This window comes from Rana temporaria, chromosome 5 (genome assembly GCF_905171775.1).
Source record: "Rana temporaria chromosome 5, aRanTem1.1, whole genome shotgun sequence".
Lineage (NCBI taxonomy): Eukaryota > Metazoa > Chordata > Amphibia > Anura > Ranidae > Rana > Rana temporaria.
The window spans coordinates 425,747,471-425,763,703 of NC_053493.1; the positions used below are offsets into that span (position 1 = coordinate 425,747,471).

Sequence of the window (16,233 nt, forward strand, 5' to 3'; positions counted from 1 at the left end):
GCCTCCCATATCGTGGCTACCCTTACTTCAGGTGTGTTATTTAGAGTAAAATATTGATCCAGGTCAGTTCTCACGATGTTATCTACCTCGCTGTCCTCTATAAGTTCTTCATTTAAATTCCATGATCCTTTTCTTTGCTCTATCTCTTTGAATCTAATTTTCACTATTACCGGGGCGTGGTCTGAGATTGTAGTTACTCCAATTGAAGTTTTAATTACATCTTCTAGTAGCTCGTGGTCTACCATTATATAGTCCAGTCTTGAGTATGTTCCATGCACTGAAGAAAAATAAGTGTAGTCCCTTTTATTTGGATATGTAATTCTCCAAGGGTCTATTAAACAGCAACTGTGCATTTTTTTTCCTAATATTCTTAGCTGTTTAATATTTCGCCTCTGTGCCCCGGACGTACTATCCAGTTGACAGTCCATTGAAAGGTTGAAGTCTCCTGATAGTATTACATGTCCAATTTTAAAATCCATTAAAGCGTTCAAAATTCCCCTCAGGTATTTATGTGGTTGGCTGTTTGGGCAGTATATGTTTGCTAACGTGTATTTTTTTCCTTGGAGTACTCCTTTTAAAAACAAATAACGGCCTTCAGGGTCCACCTTCCTATCTTCTACTGTGAAAGAGATGTTCTTCCCTATTCCTATGGCGACCCCCTTGGCTCTCTTCTTTGGGGAATCCCCATAGTACCAGGTGGGAACTGCCCGAGAATACAGTCTAACACTAGAATCCAATGTTATGTGGGTCTCTTGTAAAAAAACTATTTCAGCTGAATACCTTTCAACCTCTCTTAATACCATATGCCTTTTTTCCCGGCAGTTGAGACCTCTTACATTATATGTTAAGAAATTTATATTTGTCATATCTTTCTTTTTTTTTTTCCCCCTATCTTTCTCCAGTGCTTTTGTTCCTGTCGCATGACACACAGATCTACGTCCCCTTTCCCACTCCTCCCCTCCCCCCTCCCACTCGAACCCCTTCTCCCTCCCTTCCCTCCCCTCCTCCCCTCTTCATCTCCCCACCACTCGTGCCTTGCCCCTATGATCTTCGTATGGGGCTTTCTCATCCCCTCCCTCTCCCCCCCTTCCTTCTGATCTATCTTTGACCCTTTGGTCATTTGGAGCTTTTCTTGTTTGGCGCTCCAGGCGCTCTTTTGCTCCTCCAGCTAAGGTGGAATTCTATTTGGCCCGGTCTCCTATCCCCCAATAATGGGAACACTGGGGAAGGAGTACTCTCCAGGACTCCCCCCCTCCCCCGCCCCGCTCCCGTTGTTTACTATCTTTTAATCCGGCCCACTGTTATTTTTACTGGCGGAGACGTTGCCCACTTCATTTAAAGTCCCGGGGCGAATCCTTTTGTTTTGACTTTATGTAACAGGGATGGAAGTGGGTCACTGGGGACACCAGACCTTTCCTCTTTCTTCGTCCATAGGATTATTGTCGTCGTCATAGGTGTGCGCAGCCTATGGCATTAGGGTGTGCACCCCAAAGCTTCAAACATATTTGCATGTGTATATACAGTATACTGATGGTGTCAGCAGAGCGGTGGACGGTGCCAGTATGGCAGAGGACAGTGTCAGTATTTTTTTTAGGAGCCCCATTAGGGAGCTTTGGTGTAATGTAGGAGGTATATTTCTGTGCATTACTGCATGTTTAACGCACTATATTCCAGTTTGTTACTGCACGTTTAATGCAGCATATTTCTGTGCATTAGTGCACGTTTAAAGTAGTATATTTTGATGTGTTATGTGCCGTTTAATGCTGTATTTTTCTGTGTGTTAGTGCCAGTTTAATGTAGTATTTTTTCTGTGTGTTAGTGCCAGTTTAATGCTGTATTTTTCTGTGTTAGTGCCAGTTTAATGTAGTATTTTTCTGTGTGTTAGTGCCAGTTTAATGTAGTATTTTTCTGTGCGTTAGTGCCAGTTTAATGCTGTATTTTTCTGTGTGTTAGTGCCAGTTTAATGCTGTATTTTTCTGTGTGTTAGTGCCAGTTTAATGCTGTATTTTTCTGTGTGTTAGTGCCAGTTTAATGTAGTATTTTTCTGTGTTAGTGCCAGTTTAATGCTGTATTTTTCTGTGCGTTAGTGTCAGTTTAATGCTGTATTTTTCTGTGCGTTAGTGCCAGTTTAATGCTGTATTTTTCTGTGTGTTAGTGCCAGTTTAATGCTGTATTTTTCTGTGTGTTAGTGCCAGTTTAATGCTGTATTTTTCTGTGTTAGTGCCAGTTTAATGCTGTATTTTTCTGTGTGTTAGTGCCAGTTTAATGCTGTATTTTTCTGTGTGTTAGTGCCAGTTTAATGCTGTATTTTTCTGTGTGTTAGTGCCAGTTTAATGCTGTATTTTTCTGTGTTAGTGCCAGTTTAATTTAGTATTTTTCTGTGCGTTAGTGCCAGTTTAATGCTGTATTTTTCTGTGTGTTAGTGCCAGTTTAATGCTGTATTTTTCTGTGTGTTAGTGCCGTTTAATGCTGTATTTTTCTGTGTGTTAGTGCCAGTTTAATGCTGTATTTTTCTGTGTGTTAGTGCCGTTTAATGCTGTATTTTTCTGTGTGTTAGTGCCGTTTAATGCTGTATTTTTCTGTGTGTTAGTGCCAGTTTAATGCTGTATTTTTCTGTGCGTTAGTGCCAGTTTAATGCTGTATTTTTCTGTGTGTTAGTGCCAGTTTAATGCTGTATTTTTCTGTGTGTTAGTGCCAGTTTAATGCTGTATTTTTCTGTGTTAGTGCCAGTTTAATGCTGTATTTTTCTGTGTGTTAGTGCCAGTTTAATGCTGTATTTTTCTGTGTTAGTGCCAGTTTAATGCTGTATTTTTCTGTGTTAGTGCCAGTTTAATGCTGTATTTTTCTGTGCGTTAGTGCCAGTTTAATGCTGTATTTTTCTGTGTGTTAGTGCCAGTTTAATGTGGTATTTTTCTGTGTGTTAGTGCCAGTTTAATGCTGTATTTTTCTGTGTGTTAGTGCCAGTTTAATGCTGTATTTTTCTGTGTGTTAGTGCCAGTTTAATGCTGTATTTTTCTGTGTGTTAGTGCCAGTTTAATGTAGTATTTTTCTGTGTTAGTGCCAGTTTAATGCTGTATTTTTCTGTGCGTTAGTGTCAGTTTAATGCTGTATTTTTCTGTGCGTTAGTGCCAGTTTAATGCTGTATTTTCTGTGTGTTAGTGCCAGTTTAATGCTGTATTTTTCTGTGTGTTAGTGCCAGTTTAATGCTGTATTTTTCTGTGTTAGTGCCAGTTTAATGTAGTATTTTTCTGTGCGTTAGTGCCAGTTTAATGCTGTATTTTTCTGTGTTAGTGCCAGTTTAATGCTGTATTTTTCTGTGTGTTAGTGCCAGTTTAATGCTGTATTTTTCTCTGTTAGTGCCAGTTTAATGTAGTATTTTTCTGTGCGTTAGTGCCAGTTTAATGCTGTATTTTACTGTGTTAGTGCCAGTTTAATGCTGTATTTTTCTGTGTTAGTGCCAGTTTAATGCTGTATTTTTCTGTGTTAGTGCCAGTTTAATGCTGTATTTTTCTGTGTGTTAGTGCAAGTTTAATGCTGTATTTTTCTGTGTTAGTGCCAGTTTAATGCTGTATTTTTCTGTGTGTTAGTGCCAGTTTAATGTGGTATTTTTCGGTACAATGTGCACCACACAGGGTGATTTGGGTGTGCCCAGGCACACCTGGCACACCCTGTGAGCACGCCTATGGTCGTCGTCATCAATCCATCACCAGTTGGTTTCCTCGCCCAGAAGAAATGTACATGAAGTTTCTCTGGAGGAATATCTGTACACATTTTCTATAAATAGACCCGTCATGTCTGTGGGGTCGTCTGCCGCCATCTTCTGACACGTCCGTCACTTTACTAATACCGATCATCTCTTCTCTCTCCACAGAGCTGTAATGGATGGGGTTCATTTTTCTGGCCTCCATCCGATCGCATCCCTGCCTATGATCAGGTAATCGGGGTTCTATGTGTTATTCCTGGGGGGGGGGGGGACACATCATGCCCCTCATTGTCTAGTAGACTGACCCCTTTATACATCCCTACCTACTACTTCCTGTACAACACTGAGGGGGGGTGTGACCCCTGGCAGGAGATTTCTCTTCACTTCCTGTCCCAGATCCACAACAGGAAGTCACAGGATGCTGGGAATATGAGGTTGGTGTAGGACACGCCCTCCAAACCGTTCAGTGACCTCCAGGTTCTGTATTTCCCAAAAATTACAAAAAAATCCAGTTTTAGAGGTGAATCAAATAAAATGAACCACTTCAAGTAATAACATTTTAAAAGCCTCCATCACACCAGAGTCCTCAACAGAGTCCACCCCTACATCAATGACCCCATCAGAGTCCCCCTTATATCATAGTCCACATCAGAGTCCCCCTTATATCATAGTCCACATCAGAGTCCCCCCATTACATCAGATTCCCCATCATTTAACCATTCCTCTTAGAGTCCCCCTTATATCATAGTCCACATCAGACTCCTCCTTACATCAGAGTCCCCATCATAGCCCCCCTTACTTCAAGTTCCCCCTTACATCAGTGTCTCTGTCATATAAGTCCCCCTTATATCATAGTCCACATCAGTGTCCCCCCCTTACATCTGAGTCCCACTTACACCTGAGTCCCTCCTTACATTAGAGTTCCCATCATATAAGTTCCCCCCTTATAGCCCCCCTATATCAAAGCCCACAACAGAGTTCCCCTACATATGGATCCCCATCAGAGTCCCTCTTACATCAAAGTTGCCATCAGAGTTCCCCTCTTACTTCAGAGTCCCCTCGTATAAATCTCCCCTCTTATAGTCTCCCTTACATCATAGTCAGAGTCCTCCCCTACATCTGAGTGTTTATCAGACTCGCCCTTACATCAGAGTCCCAGACAGAGCCCCCCCCCACATCAGAGTTCCCCCCTTACATCAGAGTTCCCCCCTGACATCGGAGTTCCCCCCTTACATTGGAGTTCCCCCCTTACATTGGAGTTCCCCCCTTACATTGGAGTTCCCCCCTAACATTGGGGTTGCCACCCTTACATTGGAGTTGCCCCCCTTACATTGGAGTTGCCCCCCTTACATCAGAGTTGCCCCCCCTTACATCGGAGTTGCCCCCCCTTACATCGGAGTTGCCCCCCTTACATCAGAGTTGCCCCCCCTTACATTGGAGTTGCCACCCTTACATCGGAGTTGCCCCCCTTACATCGGAGTTGCCCCCCCTTACATTGGGGTTGCCACCCTTACATTGGAGTTGCCGCCCTTACATTGGAGTTGCCCCCCTTACATTGGAGTTGCCCCCCTTACATTGGAGTTGCCCCCTTAAATTGGAGTTGCCCCCCTTACATTGGAGTTCCCCCCTTACATCAGAGTTGCCCCCCTTACATCGGAGTTGCCCCCCCTTACATTGGAGTTGCCCCCCCTTACATTGGAGTTGCCCCCCCTTACATTGGAGTTGCCCCCCTTACATTGGAGTTGCCCCCCTTACATTGGAGTTGCCCCCCTTACATCGGAGTCCCCCCCTTACATCAGAGTCTCCCCTTACAGAAATCTTCTATATATCTTACAATCAGACTATCGATTCTTTATTTTGTGTAATAAATTGATACGTCACCCATCATCACCCCAACACTTTCCTCTGAGTCGGGACTCTCTCTCTCTCCCTCTCCCTCTCTCTCCCTCTCCCTCTCTCTCCCTCTCTCTCTCTCTCTCTCTCTCTCTCTCTCTCTTTCATATTATTATTGTACATTGAGATGACGAAAAATGAACTCCATTCCCCGTAATGCTGGCCCCGCCCCTCCTCTCTGATGCCGCCATCTTTAAATATCTGAGGCACGTGCAGACGTGTCACAAGGGCTTCAGGACCCGGCAGAGATCTCCACCCAGCAACCCGAGACCCGGGACCTCCATACCTGCGGTGTCTGTGCATGCGCGGGGGGGGGGCCACACCCACATGTGTGCAGATGAGACGCATGTCTGTACCGGGTCCAGAAGCCCCGCGGCACATCTGCGCATGCATGGAAGGCAGAAATATTTAAGAAAATATATATTTTTAACATAATTGTGGGAGGGGGAGGAGCCAGGTGCAAATAACTTCTCCGATTGGGTGAAGGTCCGCTGTAGGTAACATTCTTCTTCTTTTCCTACCAGAAGTGAAAGCCGTGACTCCGCCCTCTCCTGGACGCTACCATCCTCTGATTGGCTCTTCATAGATCTGCAAAGCTCTTCAGGGGCCGACCTCCGGAAATGACGAGTCGGCGCTTTTCTTTTATCACATAATAAAATTTGTATCTGATGAACACAGATCGGCATTCATTGTGTCTTTTCTCTCTCCCCGGAGATCAGAATGTTATTGGAAATAAATGTGAAATGTTTCCATGCTGATTATACAAAGAAAAGGAAATAATAGCACAAGGGACAGAATGGAGTGAAGGTGATCACATATCATCACATGAAGAATACATAAATACACAGGGGGGAGGGGGGGGGGATCTCCCGCTATTCTGCAGGTTGTACATCATCCACAGAGATATGAGGGAACTCTCTGTGCCAACGTCTCAAGCATTGGCACGGCTGTCACAAATAATTCCCTGTAGTGGACTCACACCTAGTGGCCATGAGGCGGTATTTTCCTGATTGGGGTATTTTAAGAAAAAATACCGCAATATGGCCACTAGATGGAGCTGATGATCACAGAAAATAAATGTAGACTTTGATTTAGGGGAATAGTTGAGATGTCAGCATTTTTTTAGGAGTATTTTTAATATATTTTTTTATATATTTTTATATATCCTTTTGATATTTTATTTTTTGATTTTGATTTTCGATATTTTTTGATTATATATATATTTTTTTACATGGAGGGAACACCCCACATTAGAGGGTGCCGGGGGCCGGCGGTTGGGCGCCCCTGCTTTATTATCTCCTGTGTTATTGGCCGGCAACGGGAAAGTTCGATCGATTCCACCAATCACCTCCGTCCCAGGTCAATGATTTCCTTCTCTTCTTCCTTCACTATAAAGACACAGAAAGACTGCAGGGCCTGTTTATAAAATGTATTGTGTCTGACATGTTTATTTCCTATGATCAGCAGCTCCACCTAGTGACCACATTGCAGTATTTTCCTAAAATTCCAGAGTCAGGAAAATAGGAAAATTTATTCTTACCTGAAATTTTCTTTTCCTGTAGTCCGTAGGCGGCACACAATGGGTTAAGCTTTCCATCTAACCCCTAAAGGAAGAAAACTTAAACAAGCAGTGAGACAAGTTAAATCAATTAAACAATTAATCAAGCACAGCAAGTCCACCTGTCCTGAAGCTATAAACCTCCCCCAAGAACACACACAGACGTATCTTATGCAGCAATAGAGTAATTTTAATGGGAGGGTAAACTTGTGCCGCCTACGGACTACAGGAAAAGAAAATTTCAGGTAAGAATAAATTTTCCTATTCCTGGTCGTCCTACGGCGGCACACAATGGGATTTGCAAAGCAGTGCAAGAAAGAAAGGGAGGGACATCAATGGTTTATGGCACCCTGAAGCACTCTCGAGCCAAAGGCCGATCCCTCGGACGATACTACATCGATTCTGTAGTGTTTTATGAATGTGTTCGGTAAAGCCCACGTAGCTGCCTTACAGATCTGGTCCATTGGAACATGATACTTCTCAGCCCAGGACGTAGCTGTAGACCTTGTGGAGTGAGCTCTTAAGAGAAGAGGGGATTCTTTGTCTTCTAGAAAATAACAGTGCTTGATGGTATCCCTTATCCATCTTGCTAGCGATGACTTACTTGCTTTTTTCCCTTTGTTTGGCCCTTGGAACTGTAGGAACAGGGCCTCGGACTGTCTGAACCCCGAGGTTCTCTGTAAGTAGGTAGAGATGGTTCTTTTTACGTCCAAGAGGTGTAGGTCATCCTCAGAAACATCTTCAAACACAGGCAACACAATTTCCTGATTAATATTCGTGGACGTGGAGACTTTGGGAAGGAAACCCGGCATAGGGCCATATTCTTAAACAAGTTACGTAGGCGTATCAACAGATACGCCTACGTAAGTCCCTTTCCTATGTTTAAGTGTATTCTCAAACTGAGATACACTTAAACATGCCTAAGATACACCAGCCTGCGCCGTTGTATCTTAGGCTGCAATATTTACGCTGACCGCTAGGTGGTGGTCAGCGTAGAATATGCAAATGACTACTCACGCCGATTCTCGAACGTACGCTTGCCCGCCGTAGTGTTTTAACGTCGTTTCCGTAAGCGATACGCGGCGTAACGATAAAGATGCCCCCTAGGTGGCGTACTCAATGTTAAGTATGGCCGTCGATCCCGCGTCGAAATTTCAAAATTGAACGTCGTTTACGTAAGTCGTCCGTGAATGGCGCTGGACGCCATTTACGTTACAGTCAAAACAAATGACGTCCGTGAGACGTCATTTAGCGCAATGCAAGTCGGGTAATTTACCCGACGGAGCATGCGCATTACGATCGGCGCGGGAGCGCGCCTAATTTAAATGATCCACGCCCCCTGCCTGGATCATTTGAATTAGGATGGCTTACACGGGTGGACTTTACGCGATGCCGCCGCAAGTTCACAGGTAAGTGGTTTGGGAATCCGGCACTTGCCACTTAAACTTGCGGCGGCGTAACGTAAAGTACATACGTTCCGCCGCCTGAAATGTATCAGAATATGGCCCATAGTCCTTAGAATAACTGCATCCGATAGAAACCTGAGATAGGGTTCTTTGGATGAGAGGGCCTGAAGCTCACTCATTCTTCTGGCGTATGTAATTGCTACCAGAAAGATACATTTGAAAGTGAGGAACCGTAAGGATGAATGCTCCAGAGGCTCGAAGGGAGGTGATGTTAGCCTTTTTAGCACTAAAGATAAGCTCCAAGCTGGTAATGGCTTATGGAAGGATGGTCGTAACTTAATAATTGCTCTGAAAAACCTGCTGACGAGAGGTGTTTTTGAAAATATTCCGTTCAGGCAGGAGTTAATGGCGGTCAACTGGACCCTCAGAGTGTTCGGCTTCAGACCCTTTTGGAAGCCCTCTTGTAAGAACTGCAAGAGAGATGCCACTTGCTTAGGAGAAGATGAATTCCTGGCGCACCAGGCCGAGTAGAGGGTCCACACTCTACTGTAGACTTTTAAGGTAGCAGGCTTCCTAAAGGCTAGAAGGGCAGCAATAACCTCCTGAGATAGGCCTTGAGCCGTCCAGGCTTTGAGTTCAAATTCCATGCCGCCAGCTGGAGTTTCTCGAGGTCTGGGTGGAGCATCTCCGATTGGAGAAGAAGGTCCTTCTGGATGCGTAACTTCCAGACCTGATTCTTTGCCATATTCAAGGCTAGCGGGAACCATGCCCTCCTGGGCCAAAATGGCAGGATTGCTATTGCTCTCACCTCCTCGTCCCGAATTTTCTGCAGCACTTTGGGGATCAGTGGAATCGGGGGAAAGATATAGACAAAAAACTTCCTCCAGCTTATCGACAGAGCGTCTATCGCTAGCGGATTCCCCATTCTGGATAGGGAGCAGAACTGGGGAAGCTTCCTGTTCTGAGAGTTGGCCATCGCATCCAAATCTGGCAGACCCCACCTGGAGGTGATCTTCTTGAAGACCAGAGGGTTCAGCTCCCAGTCTCCCGGGCCGATCGAATTCCTGCTGAGCCAATCCGCTCTCACATTGCCCACTCCTCTGATGTGGATGGCCGTTAGAGAAAGGAGGTTTTCCTCCGCCCAGAGCATGATGCGGGCACACTCCTTCTGCATGGAGGGGCTTCGTGTTCCCCCCTGTTTGTTCAGGTAGAATACTGCAGGTAAGTTGTCTGATTGTACCTGAACCGCCTTGTGGAGAATTCTGGACTTGAAATGGACAAGCGCTTTCCTGATTGCGTGAGCTCTTTCAAGTTCGAAGACATTAGAAGCTCCCTTTGCGACCAGGCTTTTTGTACCCAATGATCCTCCACATGGGCACCACAGGCTAAGCCTGAGGCATCCGAGGTGAGGACCGTCTGAGTCGGAGCCTTGAGGGATCTGCCCTGCAGGAAACGTTGTGGGTGCATCCACCAACGGAGATCCTGCTTCACTGCCAGAGAAATGTTTATAGTTCTCTGCAAAGAGTCTGGGCTCTTGTCCCATTGGGTCAAAATGCAGTCCTGTAGCACTCTGAAATGAGCCCTGGCCCAAGGAACAGCTTCCAAGGATGATGTCATCATTCCCAGTACTCTCATTGCCTTCCTCACTGAGCAGTGATCGATTTGCAAGAGATCTTGTACCGCCTGTTGAAGATTGGTAGCCCTCTGATCTGAAAGGAACAACTTCATTTGAAGGGTGTCTATTGTGAACCCGAGGTAGGGAATGACTGGAGTAGGGTTCAGAGAAGACTTTTTTACGTTTACTATGAAACCGTGGGCGTCCAGCATTTGTAGAGTCTTGTGAAGATGTTGTTTCAACATAGCCTCTGAGGGAGCTCTGAATAGCGAGTCATCTAGACAGGGTGTCACACATATCCCCTGTAGACGCAGGGCTGCAGTCAGGACCACCACCACTTTCGTAAAAACTTGAGGTGCCGAGGTAATGCCAAATGGCAGGCATGTGAACTGAAAATGGAGAATCTGGAGATTGAAGAGGAGAGCGACCCGTAGATATTTCCTGTGTGCCCTGAGAATAGGGACGTGCAGGTATGCGTCCTGAAGGTCGACTGACGCTAGGAAGTCTCCTTCTTCTATGTTCGCAATGGCAGACCGAATTGATTCCATTCTGAATTTGCGTTTGACAAAAAACTGATTTAGGTAAGACAGGTCTATTACTAGCCTCCATCCTCCTGAGGCTTTGGGTACTGGAAATATCGGGGAGTAGAGACCTTGGAATCTTTCTTGATCTGGAACCTTTTCTAGAGCGTGCTATCTTATGAAATCTTCCACCAACTCTAGAACTACTGGGTTGGAGGGCTTGTTGAGCATGAACCTCTGTGGTGGAAAAGACCCCAGCTCTAGAGAGAACCCTCTTGAGACGATGTCCGTTACCCAGGAGTCCGATGACATCTTTTGCCAGATCTGAGAAAAAAACCTCAGCCTGCCTCCCACTGGAGGAGAGGCGCTGATGGCGTCAGGCTTCTTTGGGCTTATTGAAAGGCTGCTTCTTGGCTGTCGCTGAATCTTGCCTTTTTTTTACAGTAGGACCTTCTGCCCCAAAAGGAATAGTTCCTTTTTGGGGAGTATCTGGATCTCCCGTAGAACGGTTTACTCGCCCTTTTCTTCTCTAAGGGAAAGGCAGCATCTTTCTCCTCATTGTAAGATTTGAGAATATCTTTCAGATGAGGGCCAAACATGGATGAAGGATGGAAAGGCATGTTAACAAAACTGACTTTGATGATATGTCACCCGACCATTGTCTTATCCAAAGCGCCCTCCTGGTCGCATTGGACAAGGCGAGAGATCTGGAAGAAAATTTTAGAACATCCACAGGAGCATCACATAAAAACTCTGCGGCCGACTTCATCATGTCAACTCCTTTCAACAAAGAGTCTCTAGACACCCCTTCTTCTATATCTAGAGATAATTGACTCAGCCAGATCCTTAGGGCTCTGGCTACCGGAACTGAGGAAGCCGCAATTTTTGAGGTGGAAGCCGCCGCTAGGTAATTCTTTCGCCAGATCCAGCTTAGGTGGATTTTCCCAATCAGATGAAAATTTGGAGTCCAGCCCATAAGAGGATTTAAAGCGGGCCCCCGCATCAGATTTTCTGTCAGGATTGGCCCAGTTCTTTTTGAACCAGTCACTCAGAATGGGATGAGAAGGGAATCTCATATCTGGGATCTGAGGAAAATAATATAGCTGAACCTTCTTTAGTCTAGCCAATACATCTTTGGAAGATTCTATAGTGTCCTTTACCACAGACAGTAACTTGGGAATCTTATCTTTGGGTAACAAGTACAAGTCGTCATCCAAATCATCAGAAACTATTTCCGGATTGGATGAGGAGGCACTACGTTCCCCAGATGAGGAGTTAGATGCAGCAGGGGATATATCTCTGGTACTTCCTTTTTGGGCACCAGAGAGTCTTTAATTTCTTTGAATGTGTTACACATTTCTCCCTTAAACCATGACAGGAAAGAACTAGCATTATCAGATTGATTCAAAAAAGATGCGCAGGTGTCACTTGTATATGATTCTGGCAGTGGTTGTTCACATTTGTTGCATAAGTTGCCACTTAAATAATATGCTGCTGCAGATTTTAAGTATAAAATAAGTAAAAAATAAGGACCATGCCTCCTACCTCTAGGCTGAGTGCAGCCATTTGCAGATCCCGCCGGTCAGAAATAAGCCAGGGACCCAGACCGGAAGTGACGCGGCAGAGCACTGGGATCTCCGGACCCCAGCCGCCTATACTGTACACCATATTCATGCAAGCTGCCGGTCAGCAATTGCTATCCAAAAACGAGTACTTAATTCGCCATCGGCGCTTACCGTTTCCTCCGGTCCTAGACGCGAATTCCGGAACTCCCGGAAGTGCGTCATAAGTCTGCACGGTCCTCTGCGGCGACTTCCGGCCTATGGAGCGCAAACATCCCCGGTATCCATTCAGCCGCTGAACGGGGAATACATGGCGGCCTCCTCAGGAAAACAACATCCTTTATTGCCGGACAAGGGGATGTGGGGGTGCAGGCCGAGGGACCGAGGATAGCACCCGGTATACAGCCGCCCCTAAGCTCAGAACCCAGATGCACCGGGTGTGAGCACTTGCCTCACGTCTTCTTCATCTGTAGTAAGAAGAAAGAAAAAAATACGTCTGTGTGTGTTCTTGGGGGAGGTTTATAGCTTCAGGACAGGTGGACTTGCTGTGCTTGATTAATTGATTAATTGATTTAACTTGTCTCACTGCTAGTTTAAGTTTTCTTCCTTTAGGGGTTAGATGGAAAGCTTAACCTATTGTGTGCCGCCGTAGGACGCCCAGGAATACCTCATTATGGCCACTAGGGATGAGCTTTGAGTTCGAGTCGAACTCATGTTCGACTCGAACATAGCCTGTTCGCCTGTTTGGCGATCAACGAACAATTTCAGGTGTTCGCGGCAAATTCGAAAAGCCACGGAACACCCTGTTAAAGTCTATGGGAGAAATCAAAAGTGCTAATTTTAAAGGCTAATATGCAAGTTATTGTCCTAAAAAGTGTTTGGGGACCCGGGTCCTGCCCCAGGGGACATCTATCAATGCAAAAAAAAAAGTTTTAAAAACGGCAGTTTTTTCGGGAGCAGTGAATTTAATAATGCTAAAAGTGAAACAATAAAAGTGTAATATTCCTTTAAATTTCGTACCTAGTCAGCATGTGAAATATCGCATGTTTCCCGTACATAGAACTGTCCCTGCACAAAGTGTAATTTCTGAAAGGAAAAAGTCATTTAAAACTGGACTTGCAGCTATAATGAATTGTCGGCTCCGGCAATTCAGAGCAAATTCATTCATTAAAAAAATAGCGTGGGGGTCCCCCCAAATTCAATTAACAGGCCATTCAGGTCTGGAATGGATATTAAGAGGAACCCCGCCGTCAATTTAAAAAAAAAATGACGTGGCGTTCCCCCCAAATATCCATTCCAGACCCTTCAGGTCTGGTGTGGATTTTAAGGGGAACTCCACCCCAGATTTAAAAAAAAATGGCGTAGAGTTCCCCCAAAAATCCACACCAGACTCCTTATCCGAGCATGTTAACCTGGCCGGCCGCAGAAAAGAGGGGGGGACAGAGTGCAGCCCCCCCTCTCCTGAACCGTACCAGGCCACATGCCCTCAACAAGGGGAGGATGTCCCCTTGTTGATGGGGACAAGGGCCTCATCCCCACAACCCTTGCCCAGTGGTTGTGGGGGTCTGCGGGCGGGTGGCTTATCTGAATCTAGAAGACCCCCAGATCCTGGCCCCCCCCATGTGAATTGGTAATGGGGTACATTGTACCTCTACCATTTCACAAAGGAAGTGTAAATAGTTGGAAAAAACACACACACACCGTAGAAAAAAGTCCTTTATTAATAAAATAAAAATAAAAAAAATCCAGCGGTGGTAATCCACTCGTTCCCGGCTCCCCGCTCCAACGTTGTCTGTATCCAGCGACGGATGATCTCCGGTCCAGCGATGAGAAGATCCATCCATCCAGAGCGCAGCCACGCTGACCTCCTCTCTCCGCTGGACACAGCCCAGCGGAATGACGCGGCTGAAGCTGTGACATTTCTTATATAGGGGAGGCGGGGCCACCCGTCACGTGACCCCGCCCCCTCTGACGCACCCTCTGCTACGTCACTGGGGAAGCCCAGTATTCCCCCTTGCGTCTCACCTGTAGAAAAAAAAAAATAAGACTTACAAGGCTTACGAGGCTGATGGGCCAGCTATCTGGACAGAATGTTTTCAAGATATCGTGCAAAATCCAGCGGTGACTTTCTGGTTATGGAGAAAAATCGTAAACGTTTACGTACGTGAAGAACTGCCAAGAAGATTCTAAAAGGTGAGAATGTCTCACAGAAGAAGTGTTGTATTAGGATCTAAAGCTTCACGTTATTTTTTAAAGGCTACCATTGTAGTTACACCAGGCAGATGGGTGAGCTAAAATGAAAGTCGGATTTTTGATGTTTTGGACAAGTCCAAGAATACACCATATATTATACATTCCTTTTGCATACACAAAAAGGAGAAAGACATTTATACGCACGCATCTTTACATTTGTTTACATTTGTAGGCTATTTACCGCTTACCTAAACATTACATTTAGGCCCCATACACACGATAGAATCCATCCGCAGATAAATCCCAACAAATGGGTTTCTGCGGATAGATCCTATGGTGTGTACACGCCAGCGGATCTGTTTCCGCGGAGAAATCTCCTCTGGGATGGATTTCAGCAGATCGAATATATGCTGTGCTGCACAACATATCCATCTGCTGAAATCCATTCCAACGGATGGATCCGCTCGTCTGTACAGACTTACCGGATCCATCCGTCCAAAGGGATTCCCCGCACGCGTCGTAATGATTTGACGCATGCGTGGAATTCCTTTTATGACAGCGTCGCGCCCGTCGCCGCGTCATAATAGCGGCGACGGCGCGACACGTCATCGCCAGAGGATTTCAGCGCGGATTTCAATGCGATGGTGTGTACACGCCATCGCAGAGAAATCCTCTGAAATCCTCGAGAGGATTTATCCGCGGATACGGTCCGCTGGACCGTATCTGCGGATAAATCCTCTCGTGTGTATGGGGCCTTACACAAGCCAAAAGAAGAAGGCGAGCCAGAGAACAAGAACTACTAGAAAATTATTCTTCCAAGAAAAAGCAACAAACGAAGACAAAGCAACAAGAAAAAAGCACCAAAGACAAAGTAACGAACAAAAGAAACCAACAGACAAAGTTTAAAGGACATTGTTTATCTCTTGTTTTTTTTAAGTGTACACAGGAAAATCATTCTAAACAAGGGGTAAATATCTTTTTTATATAAGTGGATTAACATTGGATGGTTAAAAATCTCATGGGGCCAGATTCAGAAAGAGATACGATGGCGTATCTCCTGATACGCCGTCATATCTCTGAGTGCGCTCGGTCGTATCTATGCGCCTGATTCATAGAATCAGTTACGCATAGATATCCCTAAGATCCGACAGGTGTAAGTGTCTTTTCAGGCTGGCCGCTAGGTGGCACTTCCGTTTGTTTACGCGAGGAATATGCAAATTACTATTTATGTCGATACAGAAACTCAACAAATACACAGGCGCTGAAACAGGGATAGCTAAGTTCCTAATGAAAGTATTACTTGGTTAGTTCATCAATAAGGTGTGGGAAAGAGGAGCCAGAGCTGCGAAAAAATAAAAATAAAGGCACCCGGAAGTACCAACACAACAAAAACACTCCAAAAATCGCGCTAATGGCACTCTAAAGTTCATAAAGACAAGGATATGAAATGGTTATATGTAATCACATGGTCCATTTATTGTAAGAAAAACTCCAAATATGTCTAAAACAGTCTGTAGATAAAGTTAAAAATATATAGGCTCCACACCTTCTCTAATAAAGTTCCAGAGGACAGTTCCTCTAGTAAAAAGTGGCTGTTACAATACCTTGGGAGGCAGATGGTGAAGTAGCCGTGACGAGGAGAGGGCGGTGGGATCCTCAGGTGGAACCTATGTCCAGGCGTTCCACACAGCTGTTGGATTCCCTGAAGGAGGGGGGTATCTGGGTCATCCAAAGAATGACCCGATCGGGGCCACAGCCCGGCTGGAACCGAAGGGAGGCGTC

At 45.4% G+C, this 16,233-nt stretch overlaps 1 protein-coding gene across 7 annotated transcripts in view; it reads left to right on the forward strand.

Moving 5' to 3' along the window:
* Nucleotides 1–16,233, forward strand: part of LOC120941731 (zonadhesin-like) — a 138,804-nt gene that overhangs the window by 90,753 nt on the left and 31,818 nt on the right. For 5 of the 7 annotated variants that reach the window (XM_040355356.1, XM_040355355.1, XM_040355359.1 and 2 more), the window contains one exon: nt 3,872–3,934. In XM_040355356.1, coding sequence (XP_040211290.1) covers nt 3,872–3,934 — 63 coding nt within the window. Of the gene's footprint in view, nt 1–3,871; nt 3,935–6,120; nt 6,274–16,233 lie in introns of those variants that run through there. The other 2 variants (XM_040355357.1, XM_040355361.1) reach the window with 2 other exon arrangements.